This window comes from Emydura macquarii, unplaced genomic scaffold (assembly GCF_026122565.2).
Source record: "Emydura macquarii macquarii isolate MOO-44397 ecotype Brisbane River unplaced genomic scaffold, CSIRO-AGI_Emac_v2 contig_2887, whole genome shotgun sequence".
Lineage (NCBI taxonomy): Eukaryota > Metazoa > Chordata > Testudines > Chelidae > Emydura > Emydura macquarii.
The window spans coordinates 20100-47904 of NW_027133024.1; the positions used below are offsets into that span (position 1 = coordinate 20100).

The following is a 27805-nucleotide window of genomic DNA, read 5'->3' on the forward strand; positions in this document are numbered from 1 at the left end:
GAGCGAGCAGGGAGCCCCTCCCCAGCGTTGTCACAGCAGAGTCCGCGCCCGGCAGCAGGGATCCGCACCCAGAGCCATGAGACGGGACGTGCCCAGAGCTGCCTCGTGGAGCCACCTCCTCACGTCTCAGGGCCTCACACGGGCTGTCAGTGCTGCAGCACTCGCCATTTTATCGCCACGCTGGCGATTTGGGGGTTTCACCTGTCTCGTGATAACAGGATGGAAGGCGCCAAGTCACCGAGTTTCTCTGAGTCCAAATGGCGCCAGCTCCCGTCACTGTCAGTGGGGCTGGACCTGGTGAGATGCCCCCATCTCCCCACAGTCTTTCAGCGTGTGGGGGAGTCACTCCGCCCTGAGCAAAGATGGCTGCCAGCTCCCACTGTTTGCAATGGGACTGAAGCCCACAGGGAACATGGCTGCCCCCGTGTGGCTCAGGGGGCTGGACAGGACCCAGGGACTGAGATGGGCAGCAGAGACCCTGTGAAAGGAGGGTGGAGAGTGAGGGGAGCAGGGCACTGAGGGTCAGGAGGCAGATTCAGGGGTTGCAGGGAATGGGGTGAAGACAATGACTGGGCAGGAAAGAGGAGAGGAGAGGAGAGGAGGGGGGTTTTGAGCAGGGGGCAGGAGGCACAGAGGGGAGCAGGGTCAGTAAAGGGGGAGCAGGGAGCCAGAGTGAGGAGGGTGAGTCTGGAGATGGGGGCAGGAGGGAGTTAACAGTGAGGGAGCAGAGAGGGTCGGGGGGAGGGGAGGGGACAGGGATCTGCAATGGGGCAGGATGGGGCAGTGCAGATGGAGCAGAAGGGGTCTGGGGTGCCGGTAGAGGAGGAGTGTGAGGTAAGAGTCAGGAATCAGGGGCAGGCGGGAGAGAGGAAAGGAGAGTGGGGTGGGGGCAGAAGGCGGGATGAGGAGAAGAGGGGCTCTGAAAGGGGGAAGGAGGAGCAGAGGGGTGGGGACGGGTGACCTTGTGCAGGGCAGGAGAGAGGGGGCCGGACGCAGGACCGCAAGTGGGTGGGGCGGGCAGTGGGTGTGGAGCCGGGATGAGAGGGAGGGAGACAGGCTGGAGCAGGGGGAAGGATGGAGGACGGGGGCTGGAGGGAGCAGTCTGGGGCAGGTGGAGATGGGGGAGTATTGGGGAGGGGAATGGGGTCAGGATCAGGGAGGGAAAGGGTCAGGAGTGGGGGCAGGAGGTGGGGGTGGAAGGAGAGGGGAGGGGCTCTGGGCAGGGATGTGCTACCCAGACTCCGGCAGAGAAGCTGAGGAGTCAGGCAGGGAATTGTGGCTCTTTGCAAAAGGCTAAACCAATCCCGCCCTGTCACGGTGCAGGACAGTGGAGGTGAGCGGCTGGTGTCCGTGTGCAGGTCTCCGATATCTCGGCCTGTAACTCACCCCGAACAGCAGCACAAGTTCTGTGTGCGAGTGTGAGCCCGGCTGTGTTCATTAGCTCAGTGGGTCTCCAACTCGTTCCCAGCCAGCCCTACGTCTGCCAGAGGCAATGGAGCAGGAGGGGAGAGTGAAGGCAGCGCTGGGCCATGGCTGGCAGTGCCCATCTCCGGGTGAGCAGAGGGTAAGCGCAGTCTGCAGCCGAGCAGCCAGGCAGAGTTGTGCAGTTTGGGTGCATTGAAGGTGACGTTGCAGCCTGCGATTCGCACCCCCGCTCTGGCCGAGGAGCCGAGGGGAGTTCAAATGTCCAGAGACAGACTGAATAACGGGACTGGCTGGTCTTTACAGGCTCATGATTCTTGATCTGTGGAGCTTGGCAATGCTGCCTTGTGCTCCGCACTGGAGCTTCCCCCCACTGCCTGCCCCACACATTTCCCTCTGCCATGAGGCCCTTCCCGCCCTCCTGCCCTGGACTCCTCCCTCTTCTCTTCTCCCCTTTCTACCTGGCCCCTCTGCCTGCATGTACAGGCTGCTCTCCCCCGGATGAGCAGCACAAGATGGCTGCTGGGAGAAAAGCCACTGGCAGGGCGTGGGACCCAGAGGAGCGGGTGGGCCTGGGTCTCTACCCCACTCCCTGGGCAGACAGGGTAACTGGTGATGCCCTGGCCTACACAAGAGGCAAAACCACGAGACCCACTAGGGTGAAGCCGGCTGTTTGCCACAACAGTAACAAACTGCAATAATTATATGAAACCCTTTCAGTGACCTAGACCTGACCACTGAGAGTGTGTGTGTGTGTGTGTGTGTGTGTGTGTGTGTCCATTTGCTATTTACCTTGGCAGGAGAGGTGGGTTTCTTCTACTCTGTTACACGACTGTGGTTTCCAAGGGTCTGATGGGCATTGCCACAGGGAGCTGTGCTGCTCATTGCACCGAACACCATCCACCCAGGTGGAGCCAGAGCCGCTTCCATGTGGAGAGTTTCTCAAAAGAGTCCCTGCATCTCCACAGTCCAAGTGTTTGCATATAAGCGCCCTGGTGACTGCATCCATAGGACTGCTGCAAACACTGCCCCACGTCCCACTGTAGAAAACCTCCAGCCGCCCAGCACAGTCACTGCCATCCACCAGTCTCAGATCCGTGAACTCTAGGAGGAAATGCACAGGTCGGGTGTGAGGTTTTCTGAGTGTGACACACACCGGGGTGTGAAGGCTGAAATCCCAGAGATCACTAACAAACCTGCCCATTCTACAGCAGCAAGATTCATCTGAGGAATCAAAGAGATTCTTCTAGAGACCAGTGACAGGCCCATGAGCACTGGAATTGTTGTTTAAAAGACACCATTTACCAACAGTGACACACAGCGGTACCCAAGATTCACAAATTACCCCATGTTCTAAGGCTAAGGAAATAAAGTGACATTTCCAGCCTCCCTTAGTATTAACTGTTGGCAGTGCAGGTAGGTAGGTGGGGGAGAAAGAGAAAGGAGATAAACTTTCTGTCATCTTTGGCTCACTGCTCAAACACCCCTATGCTTCATTAAGTCCCCTGCTGACCAGACTCACAGGAGCATTCCCGGAACAGACCTGAGCAAAGAACTCCTGCATCGTCTTTGTGTCTGCAGTTGTGCTGGCCCCAGCCCCTGGAAGGACAGGCCCAGAGATCGGATTCATTTCCAGAGCAGTTCACATCATCCAGCCAGATCGGCCCAGATCCTGGCCCATAATGAGCAGAGACAGTTGCATTGATGGCGTGTCCACATCCCAGTTGTTTGCAAACGACATTGGAGTCTGGTAGCTCCCAGGCATCATCACAGACTGTTCCCCAGGTGCCATTGTAATAAATCTCCACTCTCCCAGCACAGCGACCTGCCCCATCCACCAGTCTGATCTGCCTGCTCCCTGCAGGGAGAGAGCCCAGCTGTTAATATGTATTTTCCCACTGAACAGAAAATGTTTGTGAGATTTGGAAATGAATCACCTGAACACACGACACCGACGTCCTCAGCAATTCCTGCCTGGGCTGTCTCAGGTGTGGAGATGTTGCAGAGAGTCAGACGAGCCTCATTTCCTGCACACTGGACCCTTCTCAGCCCCACGGGGCCCGTTCCTCGCTCAGATTTAGGGAGGGTATAAGCTTTCTCAGCGACTCCGCACTGGAGCTGCCTGCACACCACGCTGGCGTCGTTCATGTCCCACTGGTCATCCAGCACTCTGCCCCACACACCACGGAGGGAAATCCCCACTCTCCCATCGCACCGGCTCTCCCCATTCCACAGTCTGAGCGACTCCCAACGACCTGGGCTCAGGAGAGATGGGACATAGACTGAATAACACTCTCTGTTGTGCACTAGAAATATTCCAGAGTGCACATGAAATTCTGGACTGTTTCTAAGTGAGAAGGAACAGCCCAGTGATAAGAGTGTGTCCCAGTGTTAAAGGGAACAGCCTCTGTCAGAAGATACTTTTCATTTGAATCTATAAGTGGAGGGTTCTGTAAGGATTGCAATACTCTGAGTTTGACAGAGGGGCTTGTTAGCAGACACTGTAAATGAGTGAACGAGGACATTCTTGGAGATCACTGAAAGAGAAAGACAAGCAGCAGAGTCAGTTCAGGACACACCCAGCTGGCTGTGTCTGGTACAGTGTGTACCAGGGTGGCAACCTGACGGGGGCCGTGTGTGTGAACTGGGTCCAAACAGCTCAAGGATCTTGGAAGCCAAATAACATTTCAATCCTAAGAGTGAAATCCTGACCCCACTGAAGGAAATGGTAAAACCTCCATTGACTGCAACGGAGCCAGGAGTTCACCCTAAGACTGGAGCAGGGGAATGCGTCCAACTACCCAGTGCAGTGTGAGGGTAGAGAGTAGACTGGGGGCTGTCCAAGGAGGTTCATGGAGGTTCATGTGGTAACTGGTTACCACAGCCTCGCAGGAAGGACAGATGGGATTGTGGCAAATGGAGCTCGTAAGGAAGGGACCAGGGGGAGGAGTTGCACGGTATGTTAGAGAGCAGTATGATTGCTCAGAGCTCCAGCATGAAACTGGAGAAAAGCCTGTTGAGAGTCTCTGGGTTAAGTTTAGAGGTGAGAGCAACAAGGCTGATGTCATGGTGGGCGTCTGCTGTAGCCCACTAGAGCAGGAGGATGAGATATACGAGGTTTTCTTCAGGCAATTAACGGAATTGTCCAGATCACAGGCCATGGTTCTCCTGTGGGACTTCATTCACCCTGACATCTGCTGGGAGAGCAACAGAACAGTGCAGAGATGATCCAGGAAGTTTGTGGAGAGTGCTGAGGACAACTTCCTGGTACAAGTGCTGGAGGAACCAACTAGGGGCCGTGCTCCTCTTGACGTGCTGCTCACAAAGAGGGAAGATTTGGTAGGGGAAGTAGAAGTGGGTGGTAACCTGGCAGCAGTGACCATGAGATGGTCAAGTTCAGGATCCTGACTAAAGGAAGAAAGGAGAACAGCAGGAAACGGACCCTGGACTTCAGAAAAGCAGCCTTTGACTGCCTCAGGGAGCTGATGGGCAGGATCCCCTGCGAGGCTAAGATGAGGGGGAAGGGAGTCCAGGGGAGCTGGCTGTATTTTAAAGAAAACTTATTGAGTGTGTAGGAGCAAACCAACCCAATATGCAAAAAGAATAGCAAATATAGGAGGCAACCAGCTTGGCTTAACAGAGAAATCTTCGGTGAGCTTAAACACAAAAAGGAAGCATACAAGAAGTGGGAGCTTGGACAGATGACTAGGGAGGAGTATAAAAATACTACTCAAGGTTGCAGGAGTGAAATCAAAAAGGCCAAAGCACAATTGAAGTTGCAGGTAGCAGGGAACGTAAAGGGTAGTAAGAAGAATTTCTACTGTATGTTAGCAACAAGAAGGTGGTCAGGGAAGTGTAGGCCGCTTACTGAATGGGGGAAGCAACCTAGAGGCAGATGATGTGGAAGAAGCTGAAGTACTCAGTGCTTTATTTGCCTCAGTCTTCACAGACAAGGCAGCTCCCAGACTACTGCACTGGGCAGCACAGAATGGGGAGGAGGTGAGCAGCCTTCAGTGCTGAAACAACAGGTTTAGGACTATTTAGAAAGGCTGGACATGCACAAGTGCAGTGCATCCGACAGTGCTGAGGGAGTTGGCTGATGTGATTGCAGAGCCATTGGCTATTATTTTTGAGAACTCCTGGCAATCAGGAGAGGTCCCAGACAATTATAAAAAGGCAAATACAGTGCCCCTCTTTAAAAAGGAAGGAGGAGGATCCAGGGAGCTACAGACCAGTCAACCTTACCTCACTCCCTGGAAAAATCATGGAGCAAGTCCTCAAGGAATCCATTCTGGAGCACTTGGAGGGGAGGAAGGTGCTCAGGAATAGTCAGCATGGATTCACCAAGGACAAGTCATTCCCGACCAACCTGATTGACCAACCGGCTTGAGGAGATGACTGGCTCTGTGGATATGGGGAAAGTGGTGGACGTGATAAACCTTGACTTTAGCAACTTTTTCATTCGGTCTCCCACAGTATTCTTGCCAGGAAGTTAAAAAGTATGGGTTCGATGAATGGACTATAAGGTGGATAGAACGCTGGCTAGATCATTGGGCTCTAAGGGTAATGATCAATGGCTCGATGTCTAGTAGGCAGCCGGTATCAAGTGGAGTACCCCAGGGATTGGTCCTCGTGCCGGTTTTATTCAACATCTTCATTAATGATGTGGAGGATGGGGTGAATTGCACCTTCAGGAAGTTTCAGATGACATTAAGTTGGGGGAACCAGTAGATACACTGTAGGATAGGGATAGGATACAGAGCGACCCAGACAAATTGGAGTATTGGGCCAAAAGAAATTTGATGAGGTTCAACAAGGAGAAGAGCAGAGTGCTGCACTTAGGACGAAGAATCCCATGCACAGCTACAGACTGGGGACCCACTGGCTAAGCATCAGTTCTGCAGAAAAGGACCTGGGGGTTACAGGGGACAAGAAGCTGGATATGAATTAACAGTGTGACCTTGTTGCCAAGAATGCTAATGGCATATTGGACAGCATTAGTAGAAGCATTGCCAGCAGATGGAGGGAAGTGATTATTCCCCTCTATTCGACACTGGTGAGGCCACATCTGGAATATTGTATCCAGGTTTGGGCCTCAACTACAGGAAGGATGTATACAAATTGGAGGTAGTCTCGTGGAGAGGAACAAGTATGATTGAGGTGCTGGGGCACATGACTTATGAGGAGAGGTTGAAGGAACTGGGCTTGTTTAGTCTGCAGAAGAGAAGAATGAAGAGGGATTTGATAACTGCCTCTAATTAGCTGAAAGGAGTTTCCAGGAAGGATGGAGCTAGGCTGTTCTCAGTGGTGGCAGATGACAGAACAAGGAGCAATGGTCTCAAGTTGTAGTGCAAGAGGTCTAGGTTGCATATTAGGAAAACCTTTTTTACTGAGAGCATGGTGAAGCACTGGAATGGGCTACCTAGGGAGGTGGTGGAATCTCCATCCTTGGAGGTTTTTAGGCCCAGCTTCACAAAGCTCTGGCTGGGATGGTTTAGCTCAGGTTGGCTCTGTTTTGAGCAGGGGGTTGGACTAGATGACCTCCTGATGTCCCTTCCAACCCTAATCTATGATTCTATGATTTTTACTTTGAAGGGATTCTCCTTCTCATAGTTGTAAGAAGAAATCAGCGTCCTCATGTGCTGAGGCATTCCCTCCAAGAACCAGGGTATGGACTGGGTAGCCAGTTAGGAGAGGCAGGGCATGGCTGCAGGGAATTGAGTTAGGAATGCAGGTAGCAGCGTCTGTGAGAAGCGGGAGAAGTGCGAGGTGAATTGCCACCATGGTAAAAAGGTATCAGCTGTAAAGAGGAGAGTAGACATCTGTTGAGAGTGCTGGGCAGGACCTGTATAGGCTTAGTCATGGTCTGGAATGGAACCAGTGACCCTGAGCACTATGAGAGAGAGTCCTGGAAGCTACATGTAGATTATTAGGAAGAAGGTTTAAATCCATGGCTTCTTTGGTAGGTTTCTCTGTAAGGATCCCAGTACCAGCCAGTGAAGAAGCACTATGGAGACATAGTGCATGGATGAGACGTTGGGGCAGAGAGGGGAGCTGCTCCTTCATTAAGCAGGAGGAGTCTTTTTCGTGAGGGGAGAAGCAGATGATTACCGTGGTCTCTTTGGATCTTATAAATCCATGGATCTATGACTTGGACCAGAAGACGGGCTCCATTTAGCCACAAGGAAACCAGATGGGCTGGCAATAAATATTAAGTTTTCCAGTGAATTATTTTTTCCACAGGACCCCTGGCACTGTCTGTTCCCAGGATGGATGAATGGGGGATGTGCAGTGTCAGGCTGTTGCCTGTACAACCCTTGCCTCATTCACCTTAGAAACTGGAAGGCCGGTAGAGAATGAGCAGGGGAGTTCAGGAAGAACCAGGATGATCTTGCTAAGAGCAGTGACCATCATGCTCTAGAACTCAGCTTTATTCCTGCCTCTGCCGCAGACGTCACAGGTGATGCTGAGCAGGTCTCTTAAACCAATATTTATGGGGTCTGATTTTCAGAAGCACTGAGCACTCACAACTGCAGCCAAAGTCCAGCAAGATGTGGATGCTCAGCTGCTCTGCAGTAAGGGAGTGAGGTCCGGTGGAACCAGCACAGGGCTGCGAGTCCAAATATTCAGTTTTCTTGTGGTTGCACTGCTGACTGCACTGCTGAGCACACTCCTGGGGGACTTCGGCAAGACACTTTTCATTTCTCTCTGTGTCACCATCTGTCAAATTGAGCTAATAATAATATTCCCCACCTACGTCCCTGGAGTTTTGTGAGGGTTTATTGATGTCTGGAGGGTACTTTGAATACAAATAGCTCCACAGAAACGGTGAGTACTTTGACAAGTCAGGCCCTGAGGGTCTCAGGTTGGAGCCCAATCACCCTAAAAAAGTAGTGAGTTTGGAATTCTTGAGCATTTTGCTTTGACTAAATAATACTGTTTAATTTTTTTTTTATGTAAGATCGACAACCCAATTTTTTTCCTGTGAAGTATTTCAAATACAGGATTTTAGTTTTTAAACAGTATATTGGCATGTGGAAATGGAATGAAAATTTTTGTTTAGATGCTGATTAAAATGTTGATTCACTTCAACTTTTAGGAAAGGAAAAAAATCAATTTTCCTTTTCAGTTTTTGGGTTTACAGGTTTCCTTCTTCCTCCTCCTTTCTCATTTTCACCTTTTTTTTCACTGTAAAAAGCTAGAATTTTTTTTTTAAACTGTAAGAAAGCAGGGGAAATTTTTTTTCAGTGGGAAAGATGTGAGAAAAGTGAAAAAGCTAAGTAAGAAAAAAAACGACTTTCTCTGTGATATGCTACCAAAAATGGCCTCAGGAACTCATGTGAGAGAAGAGAAATGGTTATTTTCAGCAGTTTATAATTCAGCCAAACCTGGAAGAAATTTCACTGCGCTAGGGAAAGGCACTTTCCTGGCCCCAGCACTGACCTCTTGCCCAATTGCCAAGGCCTGCTGCAAACAATGAGGGACTGAGAACTTCTCAAGAACGTGCTGAGAATATTTTATAACAGGAAGTGTGAAGCAAACTCCGTATTGGCAATCGCTACTTGCTCCATCACTAATTATTAGTTCTGCACCTGCTCCACTGCCCTGCATAAGGACTTAGTTGCTGTCTTTTTTACTGGAGAATCCAGGGCTTTCCCGGGTCACAACTATTCTTTTGTGATAATATTATTTACTTTTATTTTATTTTTAATATATTTACTGTTATTATACCTGGTTTAATAACTAGATCCCGTTCTCCTTTCTGTGCCCTGAGGTCCCCCTGCTCTAGGGGGCAGTGTCACACACTGAGGGGCAGGTGACATTAATCCAGCATTTCTGCTGCACTTACCTGAGCAATTCACACCGGCGTCATTGTCGTGTGAGCACTGAGAGGCCCCCAGGGCAGTAACAGGGCAATACCCCAAATGGGATTCAGTCCCTTTACAGTGAAATGTGTCTGTCCAGACAGAGCCAGTTCCCATCCCAAAATACCCTCCTCCTGGAGCCGATACAGCAAATCCACAGTCGAGCTGATGACAGAGAACGTTGGCGTCTGGTAAATCCCAGTGTGAGTCACAGACGGTTCCCCAGGCACCAAGAACCTGGATCTCCACCCTCCCTGTGCATGCTGAGCTGCCGTTCACCAGCCGGAACCCTGTGTGCCAGGGGAGAAGGGAGAAGGGGTTTAGAGAGGGAGCCTTGGATCTATTTTATACCAAATAGTGAAAGAAGGGAAAGTCAGGGGGCATTTCATCGCTTTCTCATTGTCTTCAATTGTTTGTGTTTTTGACCGAACTCTATCAAAGCCAGCTCCCTAGGAAGTGTGATCACAACATTCATTCACTTTAATCTGCAATACACATCACTGGAATTTTAAAGACATTGCGCTGAATTCTTACGTGAGCATGTGACTCCGGCATCTTTTGCATGTGAGCATGTCTGATTCACTCGTGGTATCCTGGGACAGGAAAACAGGAGAGACTCATTCCCCATGCACTGGAATTTTTCAGTCCAGATTAACCCTTTTCCTTTTCCAAAGTGACCTCTTCCTGGGGTAGATAGAGCAATTCCACACTGTAGCTCATTACAGATAACGCTGGCAATGTTGAGATCAAAGTGTGCATCACAGACTGTGGTCCACGTGTTTCCATGTTTTATTTCCACGCGTCCCGAGCAGGCAGTGTCCCCTCCGACCAGCCGAGGTTTAATGTGTCCTAGAAAGTCAATGAAGGCTGCAAATTATAAAGGCACCTTTGGGAGTTAGGTTGCTCCACTGGCTTAGGACTTTGCCTAAAAGCTCATTCTGGTTCAGTGGCCAAGTGAAGGCAGCAATAGAGATAAAAAGGTAACATATAAAAAAAAGAAAAAGGGGGAACTTGATAGCTATCAGTCTACATTAGAAGTTATGATATGTACTGAACATATAAGAGAAACCAAAGGCATAAAGGTAAATCCGTGACTGGCAGGGCTAAGAACAATAGGAAGGAGTTTTTTCATGTATATTAGGAACAAAAAACAAACAAGCAAACAAACCCTAACATTGGTGTAGGCCCATTACAGATGAGGATGGTAAAGTTGTTATTAATGATGCTGTAAAGAGGTGTTCAATAAATATATGTGGTTTTCAAGAGCAACAGGATGCACGTTCGTATCATGTGAAGAGGATGAAGCACTCTGTTGCCCACTGGTAACTAAGGAGGATGTTCAAGAACATCTACTAGGGATAAACATTTATTTTTATGTCAGCAGACCTCAATACTGATAAAACCACAGAATAATAGAAATGCAGGGTGGGAAGGAACCTCAAGAGATCTTCTAGTCCATCCCTGCACACCAAGGAAAGCTTAAATTTATCTGTGCCATGCCTAGGTATACAGATGTTTGTCTTACTTGTTGTTAAAAGCCACCAATGATGGGGGTTACACAATTTCCCTTGGTATCCTATTCCAGTGCTTAATTACCATTATAGTTGGAAAGATTTTCCTAATATCTAATCTGAATCTCTTTCCCTGCAATCTAAAATGATGATGTCTGGTTCTATCCTTGGTGGACATGGATAACAATTGAGTAACAGACTTTCCCATACTTGAAGGCTGTTATCAAGTACCCCCTCAGTCTTCTCTTTCCCTAGACTAAAAATGCCATTTTTTTTCAACATTTCCTCGTAGGTCATGTTTTCTAAACCTCTTATTATGTTTGTTGCTCTCCTCTGGACACTCCCCAATTTGTCCACAACTTTCTTAAAGGGTGTTGTGCAAAACTGGACACAGTACTCCAGGTGAGGCATCACCAGTTCTAGGTAAAGAGGGACAATTACTTTCTGTGTCTTCCATATGACATTCTTTCAATACAAGCAAGAATGACATTTCCTTTTTCGCAACAGCATCACAGTTTTTCAATTTGTGATCCACTAAAACCCCGAGATAATATTCAGCAGTACTGCATTGTACCCTGTTTTGGTGCTTTTGCATTTGATTTTTCCTTCCTAATTGTAGGACTTTGCACTTGTCTTTATTGAATTTTAACTTACTGATTTCAGACAAATTGTCCAATTTATCAAGATCATTTTGAATTTTAACCCGGTCTTCCAAAGAGCTTGTGACCCCTTTCAGCTTGATGTCATCCACAAATTTTATAAGTGTATTCTCCACTCCATTGTCCAAGTCATTTAGAACAACACTGAATAGTACCAGACCCAGAACAGTGCTTTTATTTATTTATCCACAGGAACATAGCAATCAAAAAGAAAAGGTTTAAAGCAACTGAAGAACTAAAGGCTTTTGTCTTACACAGAGCACAGAATTTCCTGCAAAACCTGCGTTGGCCCAACTTACCCCAGTGTCCCTGCTTATGGGGACTGGGTTTCAGTCTCTTTCCCTGCAGACACTGACTCATCCTTCTGTTCATCAGGGCTCCTCTTTTAACAGTTCCCAAGCTGGCAGGGAATCATGGACATTTCTGCCAGACCCTTCCTGTGATTTTGACAAAATTCACTGAACCCACCTCACTTTCATGAGAAATTTTGGTTGCAACAAACTGGCATTTTCCTATGAAACTCTGGTTAAACAGAAAATTTTTGACCAGCTCTAGTAGGAAGGTAATTTTACCTCTGTATACATCATTGGAGAGACTGATACTGCATTCAGTTTAGTGTCCACATTTTAAGAAGGATGTTAAAAAATTCAAGAGAGTGCAGAGAAGAGCCACTATAATGATTCCAGGGCTTGAAAATGTGCTTTGCAGTGAGACATATAAAGAGCTCAACCTATTTAACTTGTCAAAAGAATTCCCAAGAGGAGACTTGATTAGAGTGTATAAGTACCTTCACTGGGATAAAACACTGCATACTAAAGGCCTTCTTAATCTAGTGGAGAAAGGTGATGAAACACTTGCAAAAATTACCAAGAGAAGCAGAATATTCTCCTCCTCTTGAAGTATTCAGAGAAAGACTGGAAGATGTGCATTAGCCAAACAAGTTATTAGATTCACTACAAGAGTAACTGCATTAAATTCTATAGACTGGGTGTGACACACCGCACTCCCATGTATACCCTTATGGTGTGATTGTGTATCATTCCTGTTCACCCTTATAGTGTAATTGTTTGTTGTTTACTCCAAAGTATATCATGTAAGATGTTTTTGGAATGCTCATGATGTACTGAACTTTATTGTTATAGTAATATGTTTGTTGCAATGTCCTGTGTATGGTTGTGAGGCTTCGCTATGTAACGTTCCCAAAGGTGTGTTCATTGCTTTAAGCGGACTCAGGCAAAACCCTCCAAGAGCAGAGAGTCAGTTCACACCTCACTAAGGCATGCATAAAACAAATCAGCTCTTCCAGGAAAAATGGACTAGCCTAAGCATCAATAAGGGGATACTCACTGACTTAAGTATGGACGAAGCCATACCAGCACATTGTTTGTCACCTGACCCTAAAAGGGGGATGAGGTCCCAGATGGGGCAAAAGATCATGTTAAAAAAAAAAAAAAGAAACATTTTGCTATTCCGTCTCTTCCACCTCCATCTACAAACACCACCAAGCAACATAAATTCTGACCCAGAGGAGAGGCTGACTGGGAAGGAGACCAGCCAGCCTGTGGTGAGAATCATCTAAGACTGTAAGGTTGCTGAAAGTGTTAAGCTTAGGTTAGAATGCGATTTACTTTTTGTTTCATCTTGATCAAATCTGACTTATTTTCCTTTGACTTATAATCACTTAAAACCTTTCTGTACTTAACAAATGTGTTTATTTGTTTTATCGAAAGCAGTTCATGTGGTTTGAGGTGTAAGACTATTTGCAATGACAAGGCCGGTGCAGATCAATTTCTTTCAGACATTGACAAGCCAATGGCTTACAGGGTGCAGTGTGCAGCATTGAACATTGTAAGCTGGCAGTTCCTAGGGTTGCATCTGGGACTGGTGGTTTGGCTGGGGCCATACCAGTGCCTTATCACAAGAGTGGCTGGCCAGAAGCACTCACTCACTTAGTTGAGAGCACCTTGCTTGCTGTAGGCTGTGTGTAGGCTGACCCAGCGGTGGGGGTTCACACAGCGGGGCAGGGTAAGATGTGTTTCAGGAGTGAGGGATTGGGGTGACCCAGCAATACACCAGTCCAGACTGCAGAGAGGAATGTAACACTCGGTTACCCAGAAGGTCAGACTAGATGATCTAAAGCTACCTTCAGGCCTTAAAATCTCTAAAGCTATGAATCAAGAAGAAAGTTTAGTTAGCAACGTCAAGTTCTTAAACATTCAGAATGCCAGATTTGTGCTTCCTTTAACTAGTCCCTTTTGTGCATATGCATTATGATACAGTCTTTAATTACATTATAATTGTGACTTCCCACCCCTGCAATCTTGACTGGTGTGTAGCTGACACCCCAATTCCTCAATCCTGGGCCCCGACTTCCCCCCGCTTTGCTGTGTGAATGAATGTGAAGTGCTGTACACTGCACCCTGCAAGCTCATTTATATTTGTACATCAATTTATTAAATAAATTGTTGTGCACCAGCTCTGTCATTCTAAGTGAGGACTCTGCACACACTGAATCCACATGCACAGTTTTAGATACTAAATTATTCATTTCTTCCTGGGCTTGTCTATGGTGCTCATTTCTATACTACCTGAGTGATTCACATACATTAATGTATTTCTCTTTACAACACCCCTGGGAGGTAGGGAAGTTTTATTATCTCCATTTTACACACGGGGAACTGAAGCCCAGAGACATTGTGGCCAAACATATCGAAAGTGTCCACTAATTTTGGTTGCCCAATTTAAGACACTCAGGTCCTGGTTTTTCAGAATACTTAGGCTTGTGCAGCACAGATCCCACTGACTTCGGTTTACAGCAGCAAGTGCTCAGCACTTCTGCAAATCAGGTTCCACGGTCTCAAGCCAGCCACCCATAATTGTAGGAATATATAGAGCTAGAGACCTCTTGTGAAACATTACCAAGCGTTATAGAAATGCTGTGGCAGAGGCAGGGATAGAATCCAGTTTCCCAGGGCAGCATACAACTGCCTTAACAATGAGACCCTCCTTTTTCTTCCTGCAATCCTCTGCCTCATACAGTGCACACGCTACAGTTTCTGCAACAACTGAGGCTGGGGTCCTACAGACAACAGCTTCCTGCTCTCCACAACCCTGAGTCACAGCACTGTCTCTCCTGTACACTGAATAAGGCAGGGATCCTGTGGAGAAAATAATTACATGAGAACATGCCAAAGACTATATCTTAATGCTTACGTACAAGGTGGCCAAAATAAAGTTGCAAAGACAACTTTAATTTGCTCATGTCCTTATATTTTACTGCTCAACTTTGCAAACTTAATGTTCCTTAAAAGTAATGTTTGCTCCATAATTTCCTAAGCTTTTACAAAAGCACCCGGAAAAAAACAAGTTCCATCACATGGTATCATATTGACCCCAAGTGGGTCACCATCAGGGTTGGAACCTTTAGATCCACCACACAAACCTCTGCCACTGCAGCTAATAGACTAACTCACAGCAGTAGTAGGCCGTCATCCTCTTTACGGACCAGCACCAGAGGGGGATTAGAAGATTTTGTCAGGGGTGGGGGGTTGACAAATATTTGCTGACAGCAGGGGAATGGCACAACTCAGGGATCCAGGCTCTGGAGAGGTGCATGCTCCAGTTGTCATAGACCCTTCTTACCTTGTTCCCCCAAGATTAGCCCCTTCTGCTCCCTCACCTCCAACCTGTCCCACTCCTGTCTCTTCCCCATCCCTTGCTCTGTGTCTCAGTCCCATTTTCCTCGTCACCCAGTTCCATCTCCACTCCTGAAGCTTCTCATGTCCAGTCCCAGTCTTCTTGTCAAACCAGTCCTAGACTTCACCTCTGGCTTCCCCAGCCAAATACGAGTTTCCCCCTGTTCTCTGAGCTGCCGCTGCCCTCTGGGACCGTCATCTGATCTGTTTCCTCCCTCATCCTTCCCTTAGGTGGTCCCATCTGCCTCCAGTCCCAGTTTCACTCCCTTGTTGTCTCACCCAGTCTCAGGGCTTCTCTACACACACACTTCATTTGTGGGAAACTGCGGTGTAAACTTAACATAAATTGCCTTCTATGATGAAATGACTGATGAAATGAAAAGCCCTGACTGGGATGATTGAGTTGGGATTGGTCCTGCTATGAGCAGGGGGTTGGACTAAATGACCTTCTGAGCTACCTTCCAACTCTAATATTCTATGATTCCATGATACTATGCTACGCCAGATCTACTAGGTACCAGAGATTTTGTAATTTTTTATTGCTGCTTGGTCCAAAATGTTAAAAATAACAATACAGATGGGGGGTGCTCTCTGCTAACTCTAATTCTTGGGAAGCTGAGGATCAACCCATTTCCTGATCATCCTACAAGGGTGGGAATGGGGTTCCATAAATCCCTTACCCCTGTGCATCTCCCCAGCTACTCTGTCCAGGTGTCTGGGTCTGGATTTTAGTCTAAGGGTAAAAATTTCAGAAGTGCCTCAGTGATTTAGGAGCCTAAGTTTCATTTTCATACATGACTGAGGGCCAGATTTTAAAGGACACTCAGACAGAGCAGACAAGCACAGACAGGCAGCTACTGGGATTTTCCAGATCTCCTGGGAGTTTGTCACCAGGGACATTTGAAAATCCCTGTGGGCATCTATCTACGTCTTTAGACTCATAGACGGTAAGGTCAGAAGGGACCAATATGATCATCTAGTCTGACCTCCTGCACAATGCAGGCCACAGAACCTCTCCCACCCACTCCTGTAATAAACCTTTAACCTATGCCTGAGTTATTAAAGTCCTCAAATCATGGTTTAAAGACTTTAAGGTACAGAGAATCCACCAGCAAGTGAGCTGTGCCCCATGCTACAGAGGACGGCGAAAAACCCCCAGAGCCTTTGCCAATCTGCCCTGGGAGAAAATTCCTTCCAAACCCCAAATATGGAGATCAGTTAAACCCAGGGAATGTGGGCAAGATTCACCAGCCAGACACCCAAAAAAGAATTCTCTGTAATAACCCAGAACCCACCCCATCAAACGTCCCATCACAGGCCATTGGCATATCTAGCACCAGTGGTCAAAGATCAGTCAATTGCCAAACTAGGCTGTCCCATCACTCCATGCCCGTGCTAAATTTATCAATGAAAATCAATATCAATATCAATACATTTATGAATGAACAACTGCCAGGCACTGCCTGCTGTCTCGGGAGGGACTCGCAGAGCACCAGTGGCAATGAACAGGTCACCAGTGTGAGACGTGCTCGCCTCTCACAGTGACTGCAGGGCTATGTGCTCACAGAGGGCTCGGTTCCCATAGCGCTATGGGGCAGCAGCTGCAGCAGTGTGAAGATGGTGTGAAGGGGCCTCACACAACAGCACCAGTGACCTGCCCCCACTGCCACCTCTGAGGTGATTGTTGCCTGTGTGCGGTAGGTGTAACTGCAGCTAGAGCGGCTGGGCCGGTGAGAGAAGAAGCAAAGCTGGCAAAGCAGCTGAGCTGATACTGACTGGTAAAGTGGGGCCTTTCCACATCCAGCCAGTGCTGATCGGGGGTGGGAGGGTCGTTGTGCAGGCCAGTGTGTGTGAGCATTGTCCTAGCACAGACTCTGGACAACTTCCCAGCAGCCGTGTCTGGGAGCAGCGCTCTCAGCTGCGGTGCTGAAGTGGGAATTCTGTGTGATATTGTAATGAGGGGCAGGCAGGGCAGTGACTTACCTGACTAAGCATTGCCACCCACTCAGTGCCAAAAGGTTAACACGCTCTATGGGAGCAGAGCTGAAGACCTGTCACTGAACAGTCTGGGGTGGGATGAATGGGTCGTTACAGGACTGGGTGCAGCCCACCCCATCCATGGAGGATCCAGACAGACAAGGGGACCTCCGGGACTGAACAATCGACATCTTACAACGGGAGACTTCAGCAGGCAGCACCTGTGAACTCAGCAGGGGTTGGCAGGAGGAGGACAGCAGAGCGAGCAGTGACAGGAGCCTAGGATAAGAGCTGGCTTTTGCAGAGACACGGGAGCTCACCTGGACTGAGACAAAGGGACAGAGAAGAGAGGAAACCAAGATGGGGGCACAGCAGCATGGTTCAGGGGATCCCTGACTTGGCCAGTGTGGACTGTATCTTAACCTTTGCTTCTTCTCTGTGCTGACCTAAGGACTTCCCAGTGCTGGGTTCCAGCTGACTAATATATCCTGCTCTGTTTTGAAAAGGCTGCCCGGCGTCACTGCAGATACTGGCTGAGGTGCATTGGTCCCTGATGAGTGTAAAAGTCTCTGAGCCGGAGTCTGTCTCAGCTGTACTCACTGGGCAGAGCTCACAGCCTGAAACAGGAGCACTGGAGCCCAGGGGCTCTGACTTGGAGACATTCAGGGAGCCTGACCTACCCTTAAGGAACAGTCAGACCCGTGGGGGTCTGGGACACTGAAGTGGTTCTTCCACGGGACTGTTTATAAGCTGGGGCATAGCACAGCTCCTGTAGCTCTGTGACACCTGCCAAGGCCCAGCTGTGGTGCCCATTGTAGTAAGAAGTGAGAGCTTAAGGCCTGTAAAACAGGCTAAGGCCTAAATGGAAAAAGCCGAGTGAACAGAAGTATAAGGGGTCACTCAAGTTAACTGAGACTGGTATAGGAAAGTGCTGATTCTGCAAGGTTGTAAGACTGCCAAAATATTATTAAAATATGTAGTAGGTATAAGAGGTACCAAGATACTAACTCTCTGAAATGACACTTTGATGGGTAGAAATGATACATGGAGTGGCGGTGCCCAAATCAGCCAATCAACGGAAAAAGGTGGTATTAGACTACGTCAGGAGGGTGGCAACTACCTACGTGAAAGGAGGCAGAGGGAATACCAGTGTCCGGTCTAGGGGATAACGGAAAATCCCGCCGTTGGGCCGAGACCATTGTAACGCCGCCAATATGAAACTGACCCAGAGATACTCTGTAAGTCATTTCTCATTGTGCCGCATGCAATAAACCTAGCTTGGGCGCCTTCGTTACTCAGCTAATCTGTGGTCGTGTCGACTCATTCGATCATGAGAGCCGTCTCAGTTTCCTGGCCAGAGCTGGGACAGCATCTACACAGGGACACACGCACGCAGCCTACACTGATAAACACCGGTGACCAACGTACCAAGTACCACACCCATGTGTGACAAAGACCCAGTGTGAAGGACACACACTGATCATTCACACATGAAAGTTCAAGTGCTGAGGAATCTTTTCCTTTAGCGGAAATGTCTCTGTAACTTCAGGACGGTGAGTCTTTACTTCTTAGGTAAGTAATTTTCAATACTACACGTGAGGGGTCACTCAACTTATGTGCTCATCAGTTGCTCTGGTACCAAGATGAGTTACATCCCTTGAAAGGAGGTGCACTGGAGTGGGACGAACGGAGCGAGGGTTTCTCAGACAGGCAGGTTTCCACTTTGTGTTTATTCAGCTTTTCCCCTGGGAACTGCTTGTGATTCACTCCCAGACAGCCGGTTGAGTTCCTTTGTACCCTCTGGACACGCCCCGAATCCCCCAAGCAGCAGCGACAGGCCCAGACATTGCGGGTTCACAGTCCCAGAGCTGCCGCCAAGGGACAAGAACAGGCCCAGCAGGGAACGGGGTGTGGCTGCCAGGCTCCCACTTTTGGCTTCTCCAGTCGTGCAAAGGAGCTCCCCTCTGCACGGCCACGTTTCTGGTATAGACACAGTGCAGATAATGACGGTGCAGCTCAGTCACTTACACCAGGATCAGCCCAGACACTGCGGCTGCAGAGCTCACTTCACACAGGAAACCCAGAATCTAGCCCAGAGAGAGACCCTGGCCCTGCTGTGTCATTGCACCAGTGCTCAACCTGGCACAGAGACTGAGAGGGGAGCCAGTGCAGCTCCATGTGCTGGGGTTACTCCTCTGTAGGGCCTGGGCAGGCTGAGGGAAGGGTGGGGGCTTCTGGTGACTGTGGCCCATTTGTGCTGACACAGCCTGGCCCACGAGGGCACAGGGCAAGGAGTGAACTCCCCGCAGTTTCTGGAGACCCTGTCACTGAGTGGGATAGTGAACAAAGGATTACAGACAGTTTTATATTTTATTGCTACTTTATAGTTAGTTATATTTTATTTATTAAGGCTATATAGTTTGCTTAATTTGGCTGAGGCTTTTTTTTTTTGTTTTTTTTGTATTTTAGCAAACTTTTTATGATTTTTGTACAGATTGGAACGGCCTGGCTTGTTTCTAAAAACAAAGGGGCTAGCTAAAATGGAGTAACTGTAGTTAAGGAAGATGTGTCAGTATAGTCTAAGAAGCGTTGTCTTTTATGGTTTAGTTGCTTGGGTTTTAATTGTACTTCAAAGTCATCAGGTTGTTGGGTTTTTTTTTTTATGGACCTTGGGGATTTTTTCGACAGGTGTACTGTTAATCAGGAACTTGGTTTAAAAGAGAGTTATCTAGATAAGGCTAATACAAAACATTTAGAAGATCACTAGCCATACTTATTTAGGGAACTAGTGATTGGGGGGAGTTTTAAGTTTTTTTTCCTGAGGTGGTAGGGATGACATTGTGGTATATGCTCTTCGCTCTGGAGTGGTTTTAAATTTTTTTTGCTTTGGAGTGGCAAATCCTTTTTTTGAGCAGGGGAGAGGTTACGAGCACTTGCACTTTGCTTTTTTGGCTTTGTTGTTACAGGTGCAGAGGTTTTCTTACAGTGTGAGGCATGTATTTAGGACTGGTAATTTTGGCACTTTACAGCAGTGTTGGTGGTGAGAAGTACCTAGAGTGGGCTTTTCCAACGTGATTTTAGGGCTGTTTTTTTTTTTTGGTGGATTTTTACGTGAATTTAATTACCGGGCTGTAGATCGTGACATGCTTTTTGAGGGTTTTGGGGAAGGGCTTTTTGGACTTGTGAACGAAAAGCTTTAACATACTTTATTAATGCTTGACAATAAGTTAAAGTAGTTTTATTAGTTAAATTAATATTTATTAGGTGAGTTGATACTGGTGGAGAGTTAGAAAGCTTCATGGGTTAGCTCATTAGGATTTTGTGTGGTGATAGTTTAGTTTTTTTGTTACATGATGATTTTATATTTATAAGGGCTAAAGGTAGGGCTATTTGAGGCTGGTTTTATGGCAAATTATGGCTAGTTTATTTTTTAGAACACTATTTTGTTTTTTTACTGCCTTTGCAGACTGAAGGTGGTATGGGCAATAAAAGTTTTGTTGGATATTAAGAGCTTTGCAAACTTCTTTTATAACTTGATTTGTTACTGTTGGTAGACAGAGGGATTTTAAAACGAGGGATACATTTTTTTTTTAAAGTTTTTTGCTGACTATAATAGTGTCAGCCTTTGCATATGGGTAAACTTTTACTTATTTGAAAATAAATATACAATTACTAATACATATTAGACTGGACTAATATAAACATAAAACAACATGGATGTGACTTAAGGTGTGGAAAGGACTGCAGCCTTAGCAGCAGAGTTTGTTAAAGCATGCCAGTGAACTAGACATTTAACAACAACAATAGTAAAAGGTAACTATAAAACATTTATAAAGCAGCAACATAAGATTTATTTAATATGGGAGACTCTTGAAGTGGGGAAACTTTTTTGTTTTTAGAGTTAACTATAATTATGGATAACACTACAGGTATAACGGAAATTAATGAAAACATTAACAAATTTATTTTTGGTTAGGATACAAACTTTAGTTACAGAAAAAAAATAGCTTTTTGAGCAGGGTTTAGAGAAGGGAAAGGGTTATTTTTAATTACTTTATGTTGAGAACAAACAGCATAGTTAGCTACAAGAATATTTTTAGAATTTTTTTGACAAGAGCCAGTAACATAGAAAACCAATTTTGGGTTTTGCAAAGGGTGGATAACAATGAGGCAGGATTAAGAACTGGACATCGGGTGAGTGTAATATGACTTGCAAACAACAAAAGAATTTTATATTTTGTTAAGCAAACATGAGGTACAGAAATGACAAGTGGAGAACTAAGGACTAGAGTTTTTGAGGTTTTACTTAAGGCAGCTGCAGCTGCAACGGCACGGAAACAAGGTGGAAGCCCTGCAGCTACAGGGTTTAGGGCATTACTGTAACAGGCAATGGTTTTATGCTTATCCCCATACATTTGTATGGGGACACTTAAAACAAATTTATTTTTTATGACAAAACAATATAAACGGTTTTGAATAATTAGGCAAACTAAGTGCTGGTACACTAGACAGTGCATATTTTATAGAGGTAAAAAACTAATTTTGTTTTGGCAGACCAGGGAAGAGGCTTAGAAATTTTAAGTCGAGTGAGTTTTTGCAGAGTCTTAACAATAGAGGCAAAGCTTAAAATTTATTGGCGGCAATAGCTTGCCATGCTAACAAAAAGGTTTTTATTTGTGACACGGTAGTAGGTTTAGGAACCTGCAGGATAGCTTGGACTCGACTTTTGGAAAGGCATCGTTTACTTGCGGAAATGTTATGGCTTAAATAATGAACTTGGGACAGACAAAGTTGCAATTTTTTTTAGAGGCTTTGTATCCCTTATTAGCCAGAGCAGAAAGCAGAGTTAAAGAATCTTTTTACAGGCTGTTAAAGAAGGAAAGGCTAAGAGCAAATTATTTACATTTGAATTAAAACAAAATTTTGTAAACACTATATTATTTAAATTTTTACAACAGGAAAGGAAGGTAAAACAACAGAATTAACAGCTTTTAAATTTTATACTAAGCAATAAACATTTTTCCAGGTTTTTTAACAGGGAAAATTGGGGTGTCACAGAGGATTTGAGTAGGCACAATAATTCTTTGTTTAAGGAGATATAAAATCACAGGACATATTTTTTTTGTATGCTGGATATTTTAGGATTTTGTCTTTGTTTAAGAAATACAGCTAAAACAAAATTTTTATTTTCACAAGGAAAATAATAAATTTTATTTGGTAAACAATAAATAGTACAATTAAATTTTACAAAATAAATTTCTACTTACTAGGTTAACTGGAGAATAAGAACTTAAAAGAAAAGCATGCTGATTAGAAATAGGTTTTAAAGAAACAGATAGTGGTTTAGACACTAGATGCGGCATTAATTGGTTAAAATTTTTACTGTATTTACATTTTTCGTTGATAAGGGAATAGAGAAAACTTTTGAACTTTTAAGGTAGATTTGATGGCTTTAGTGTTTATAGAACATTTTACGGGTTTTTTATTAATAAGACAAGACACATAAAGACTTGATTAATTTATTAACAAAAAGGGTGCATTAATTATGTTATTATTTTTAGGCTGTTTTAATATAAAGGTTGAGTCTGGTCACGGGGAGGAGATGGTGGTGGCCCAAATGTCTACTCCGACTGGCCAGATCGCTTTGGATATTTTGCTTTTTAGTGTCCCAGTTGTCCACCATAGTGGCAGGAGGAATCTCCTGGGGCCAAAAAGGTACCACATCTTACTTTTTGACCCTGACTTCGACTTTTTTATATATTTTTTTATTTGAATTTTTAATTTTTTAATTTTTTTTTTGGAGTCCTTTAGACTCCTTACTTGGGATTCATGCAGTCTTTCTTTAGAGTTTTTACTTTGTTTGTATTTTATTTTTAGCCCCCCTTCTTTTTTTATTTATAAGCTATGTTGTTTGAATTAGGATTTTTAAGGGCTTAATTTTTATTTTTACAATTCCCCCCCCCCCCACCTTTGGTGCTGCAAAGCACCACACTACATTAAACTTTGTTTTATTTTTTATTTTAGCATGCATATTATATACTGCTGTTTTTGTTTTGGGTTTAGCATACTTATTTGCATTTTTTTGCAGTATATTTAAAGCAACATTTAAAGCATTATAATTATTTGTATATATACAAAAATACTACTAATACTTTTAAATACAAGTATTTTGTGAGGGCTAAATTTGGGTATTGTTGCTATAATATTTTTACTATTTTGTGCTAAGTTTTTTAGCTCGAGCTTTTTAAATTTTTTTTTGTACCGGTAACTTTCCCGCAGACCATGCTGCTAACACCGTCCCTAAGGGGCTGCCCTCGGGGATTTTACTGCCACCGAGCCCCATCTCCCGTCCACAGCACTATCACTCTCCACACACACTTGCACGCGTTTCGTGTTAACACAGCACTCGGTTTTGTTCTTTAAAGAACAGATCAGAGAATCTGATCCGAGCCCTTATCCTAGTACTTAAACCAGCACGTATTTCTCCCAAGCACACCTTGTGGACACCCTATGCACAGAACAATTGGGGATATGCATATATCTCTTCAACCCACCTCTGGAGGAATTTTACCACAAGCAAAATTAAAGGTACAGACCAAAGAAAGGGTAGGAAGATTCCATGCATGAAAAAAAAACTTGTGCCACCCTGGACTTTTGCGTTAATGAGCCCTCAAACTCAACGCATGGCCATCGTCAAGGATGATGCTAGGGTGCCCTTTTTGGAATCTCCCAAGAGAAAAGCCTGTCAAGTACAAAGAAACAGACAACAAACACAAAACATAGAGGTACCTGAAATCCCTGGAGACTGTGAGACTCAAAGGGTCTCGACGCTTTACAGCCTTCCACCGAGTTCCACTCCCCTTTCAAAACCTTCAGGGTGAACTCACCCAGTGCTGGCTGAGGTGTTGTCCGGAGCAGGAACTCGTGGTTGGCATGCAGAGCATGTCCTGCCGTGGTCGCCAAATTGTTGGAAAAAAATTCCAAGTGAGGATCGTTACCCTGCACCGATAAGAGACCCACACAGGATTTCAGTCAGGACAGTCTCCAACAGCATTTATTCTGCAGAAGGTCAATTCCCAAGCCCACAAGTGGACAGTGGAAAAAGACCCCGAACAAAGGATTACAGACAGTTTTATACCTTATTGCTACTTTACAGTTAGCTACATCTTATCTATCAAGGCTACATAGCTTGCTTAATCCGGCCGAGGCTTATCTCCTTCTGCATTCCTCTCCTTCTGTATTCCAGCAAACTTTCCATGATTCTTGTACAGAGTGGAACGGCCTGGCCTGTTTCTAAAAACAAAGGGGCTAGCTAAAATGGAGTAACTGTGGTCAAGCAACTAAAAATCAGCTTACAATAGTAAGTGAGTGGCAGGGAGGGCGGGGGAGACACACAGAGAACTGACCCCAGCGCTCAGGTGTGACCTCACCAATGCTGGTGCTCAGTGACTAGCAGAGAGGTGCAGACTGAGCGGTCAGCACACAGAGGGGTTATTGCTCTTCAGCCAGCCGCAGCCACCCATGTTCCTACACTGACGTGTCACCTGTGCGGGGCTGTTTCTGTCAGTGCACTGGTCACTGCGTTCAAACGCAGGCATGTTTCCCGCACACCCTCTGGTGAAGCCAGGTTAGGTATAAACATTTATTTCCCAAATGCAGCGTGCGGAGGGAGACGGATCCAGTCTGTATCACATTACCACCCTGCGTGGGAAGGCCGACAACTGGGCTGTGGAGCCAAGATCTACGCACCACACGGGAGTTTTGTGCCGGACGCTGCGGGGGATTTGGGGAAGGAGGGCACGGCAGCCGTGTGGGGCAGTGCAGCCAGTTTCTGCCCCCTGCACCTGCCCCAGCTGTCTTGGCCCCTCCCCCTTGCCACGGTCAGGCTCAGGGCTCCTCCCCTGCTGCCTCAGTGAGCTCTGGGGAAAGTTCACAGCTCTCGCCCCCACTGGCTCCAGTCCCAGCTCCAGCAGCCACAGGCAGGGTCACGGCTGCTGCTGCTGCTGCCCTGAGGAGACACTGGGCTGCTGCACACAGACACCTACCAGCACAGCTCTGCTAAGGGGCCATCCCCCACCCCACACTTAGCCCACAACAACTGCCCCCCTGCCCCCTGTCGGCGGCCCAGAGGATGGGGCAGCTTCTCGTCCCCTGTCTGCCCGGGGAGCTCAGGAGAGACTGGTCAGCTGCACCCTGACTCAGTGCGGGCACGAACCAGCTCTGAGCCACCGGGAATGTCACACACTTTGGGGTCAGTCCCTTCTCCCTCCTGGGGAGTGTCCTACAGGGGCAGGCTGGCCGGGTCCTTACCTGAGCAGATCACTCCGGAATCAAAAGAATGATGGCAGTTGATTGCACCCCATCCTCGATGTGTGCAATCCCAGAGAGCTGCCTCGTCACCACCACACTCAACATAATACAGCCACGTCGGTCCAGATCCTGCTCCAAAATGAGCATTACGATAGGCACTGACAGCAGATCCACATCCCAGCTGCTTACAGACAACCTCAGCATCTTCCACGTCCCAACCAACGTGACACACCGTCCCCCACTGATCCCCGTGTTTAACCTCCACTCTCCCAGCACAGGGGCTGCCTCCATCCGCCAGCCGCAGCTCGTCAGCACCTGCAAAGAGACACAGAGCAGGGTCAGAGCGAGCAGGGAGCCCCTCCCCAGCGTTGTCACAGCAGAGTCCGCGCCCGGCAGCAGGGATCCGCGCCCAGAGCCATGAGACGGGGACGTGCCCAGAGCTGCCTCGTGGAGCCACCTCCTCACTCTCAGGGCTCACACGGGCTGTCAGTGCTGCAGCGCTCGCCATTTTATCGCCACGCTGGCGATTTGGGGGTTTTCACCTGTCTCGTGATAACAGGATGGAAGGCGCCAAGTCACCGAGTTTCCCTGAGTCCAAATGGCGCCAGCTCCCGTCACTGTCAGTGGGGCTGGACCTGGTGAGATGCTGCCATCTCCCGACAGTCTGTCAGCGTGTGGGGGAGTCACTCCGCCCTGAGTAAAGATGGCTGCCAGCTCCCACTGTTTGCAATGGGACTGAAGCTCACAGGGAACATGGCTGTCCCTGTGTGGCTCAGGGGGCTGGACAGGACTCAGGGACTGAGATGGGCAGCAGAGACCCTGTGAAAGGAGGGTGGGGAGTGAGGGGAGCAGGGCACTGGGGGTCAGGAGGCAGATTCAGGGGTTACAAGGGAATGGGGTGCAGGTGTTGTGTGGGCAGGAGAGAGGGGAGGGAAGAGAATGGTGGGGGGACTCGGGGAGGCGGCAGGAGGAAGGGATGGGGAAGGGGCTGGAAAGGGTGTTGGGAGGAAAGGAGAGGACGGAGTCTACTGTGGGTGGTCAAGAGACAGGGGAGGGGAGGAGGGTCTAGATGAGAAGGAAGGTAAAGGGAGTGGGGGGCAGGGAGGTGGGGGTCTGGAGCAGAGGGGCATAAGGGAGTAGTGGGGAGGGGAATGAGGTCTAGAGTGGGGGGCAGGATGGAGAGTAGGGAGTGGAAGAATACGGGTTTGGAGCAGGGAGGGAGGGGCTCTAGCGTGTGGGGTGTGCTTCCCAGTCTCATGCAGAGAATTTTTGGGGTGGGTTGGGGTGGCAGGAGCCAGGGAAGGCTAAACCAATCCCAGCGTGTTTCGGTGACATGACAGTTGAGGTGAATGGTTGATGTCAGTGTGAAGGTCTCCGATATCTCGGTCTGTAAGTCACCCCTGAACAGTAACAAAAATCCTGTGTGCAAGCGGGAACCAGGCTGCGTTAATTAGCTTAGTGGATCCCAAACTATTTCCCAGCCAGGGGAAATGAATCAGGAGTGAAGACAGTGCCAGGCGATGGACGGCAGTTCCCCCATCACAAGGGTAAGGGAAGGGTAAGCAGAGTCTCCAGCTGAGCAGTTGGGGGAGTCGTGCACTTTGGGAGCCTTAAAGATCGCGTTTTCAGCCTGCAATTCTCACTCCTCTCTGGCAGAGGGGTAGAGGGGAGTGAAAGAGTCCAAAGACAAACTGACTGACAGACTGGATGGATTTTATAGTAACACGATTTTTGATTTGTGGAGCGTTGGCCTATCCTTGATATTTTCTCATTTGTTTGCTTGGACCCCCACATAATTTTACAAATTTCTTTGTCTGCACAGTTTAAATAGGTCAATACTGTGATGATCTTCTGGCAAAGACTGATGTGGCCTCAATTCAGGGCTCATGGAGGAGGATTCGGGCATTGGGGAAAAGGAAAAAGTAGCTACATGGTGATATCATAGAAGATTAGGGTTAGAAGGGACCTCAGAGGTCATCTAGTCCAACCCGTTGTTCAAAGCTGGACCAACCCCAGATAAATCATCCCAGCCAGGCTTTGTCAATCCTTAAAAACCTCTAAAGATGGAGATTCCACCACCTCCCTGGTAACCCATTCCAGTGCTTCGTCACCCTCCTAGTGAAAAAGCTTTTCTTAGTATCAAACCTAGACCTCCCCCACTGCAACTTGAGACCGTTGCTCCTTGTTCTGTCATCTGCCACCACCGAGAACAGCCTATCCCCATCCTCCCTGGACCCCCCGTTCAGGCAGTTAAAGGCTGCTATCTAATCCCCCCCTCACTCTTTTCTGCAGACTAAACAAACCCAGTTCCCCCAGCCTTTCCTCAAAAGTCATGTGCTCCAGCCCCCTAATCATTTTTGTTGCCC

The 27805-nt window shown here is 47.2% G+C and overlaps 1 protein-coding gene across 1 annotated transcript in view; it reads right to left on the reverse strand.

Moving 5' to 3' along the window:
* Positions 1-14949, reverse strand: part of LOC137166555 (antigen WC1.1-like) — a gene marked incomplete at its 3' end in the record, with an annotated part of 34486 nt that extends 19537 nt beyond the window's left edge. Inside the window, exons 1-4 of the mRNA XM_067568327.1 lie at positions 14931-14949; positions 3360-3677; positions 2966-3280; positions 2215-2526 (exon numbers count right to left, since the gene is read on the reverse strand). Of these exons, the coding sequence (XP_067424428.1) occupies positions 2215-2526; positions 2966-3280; positions 3360-3677; positions 14931-14949 (964 nt within the window). The remainder of the gene's footprint in view (positions 1-2214; positions 2527-2965; positions 3281-3359; positions 3678-14930) is intronic.
* Between the last annotated feature and the right edge of the window lie 12856 nt (positions 14950-27805).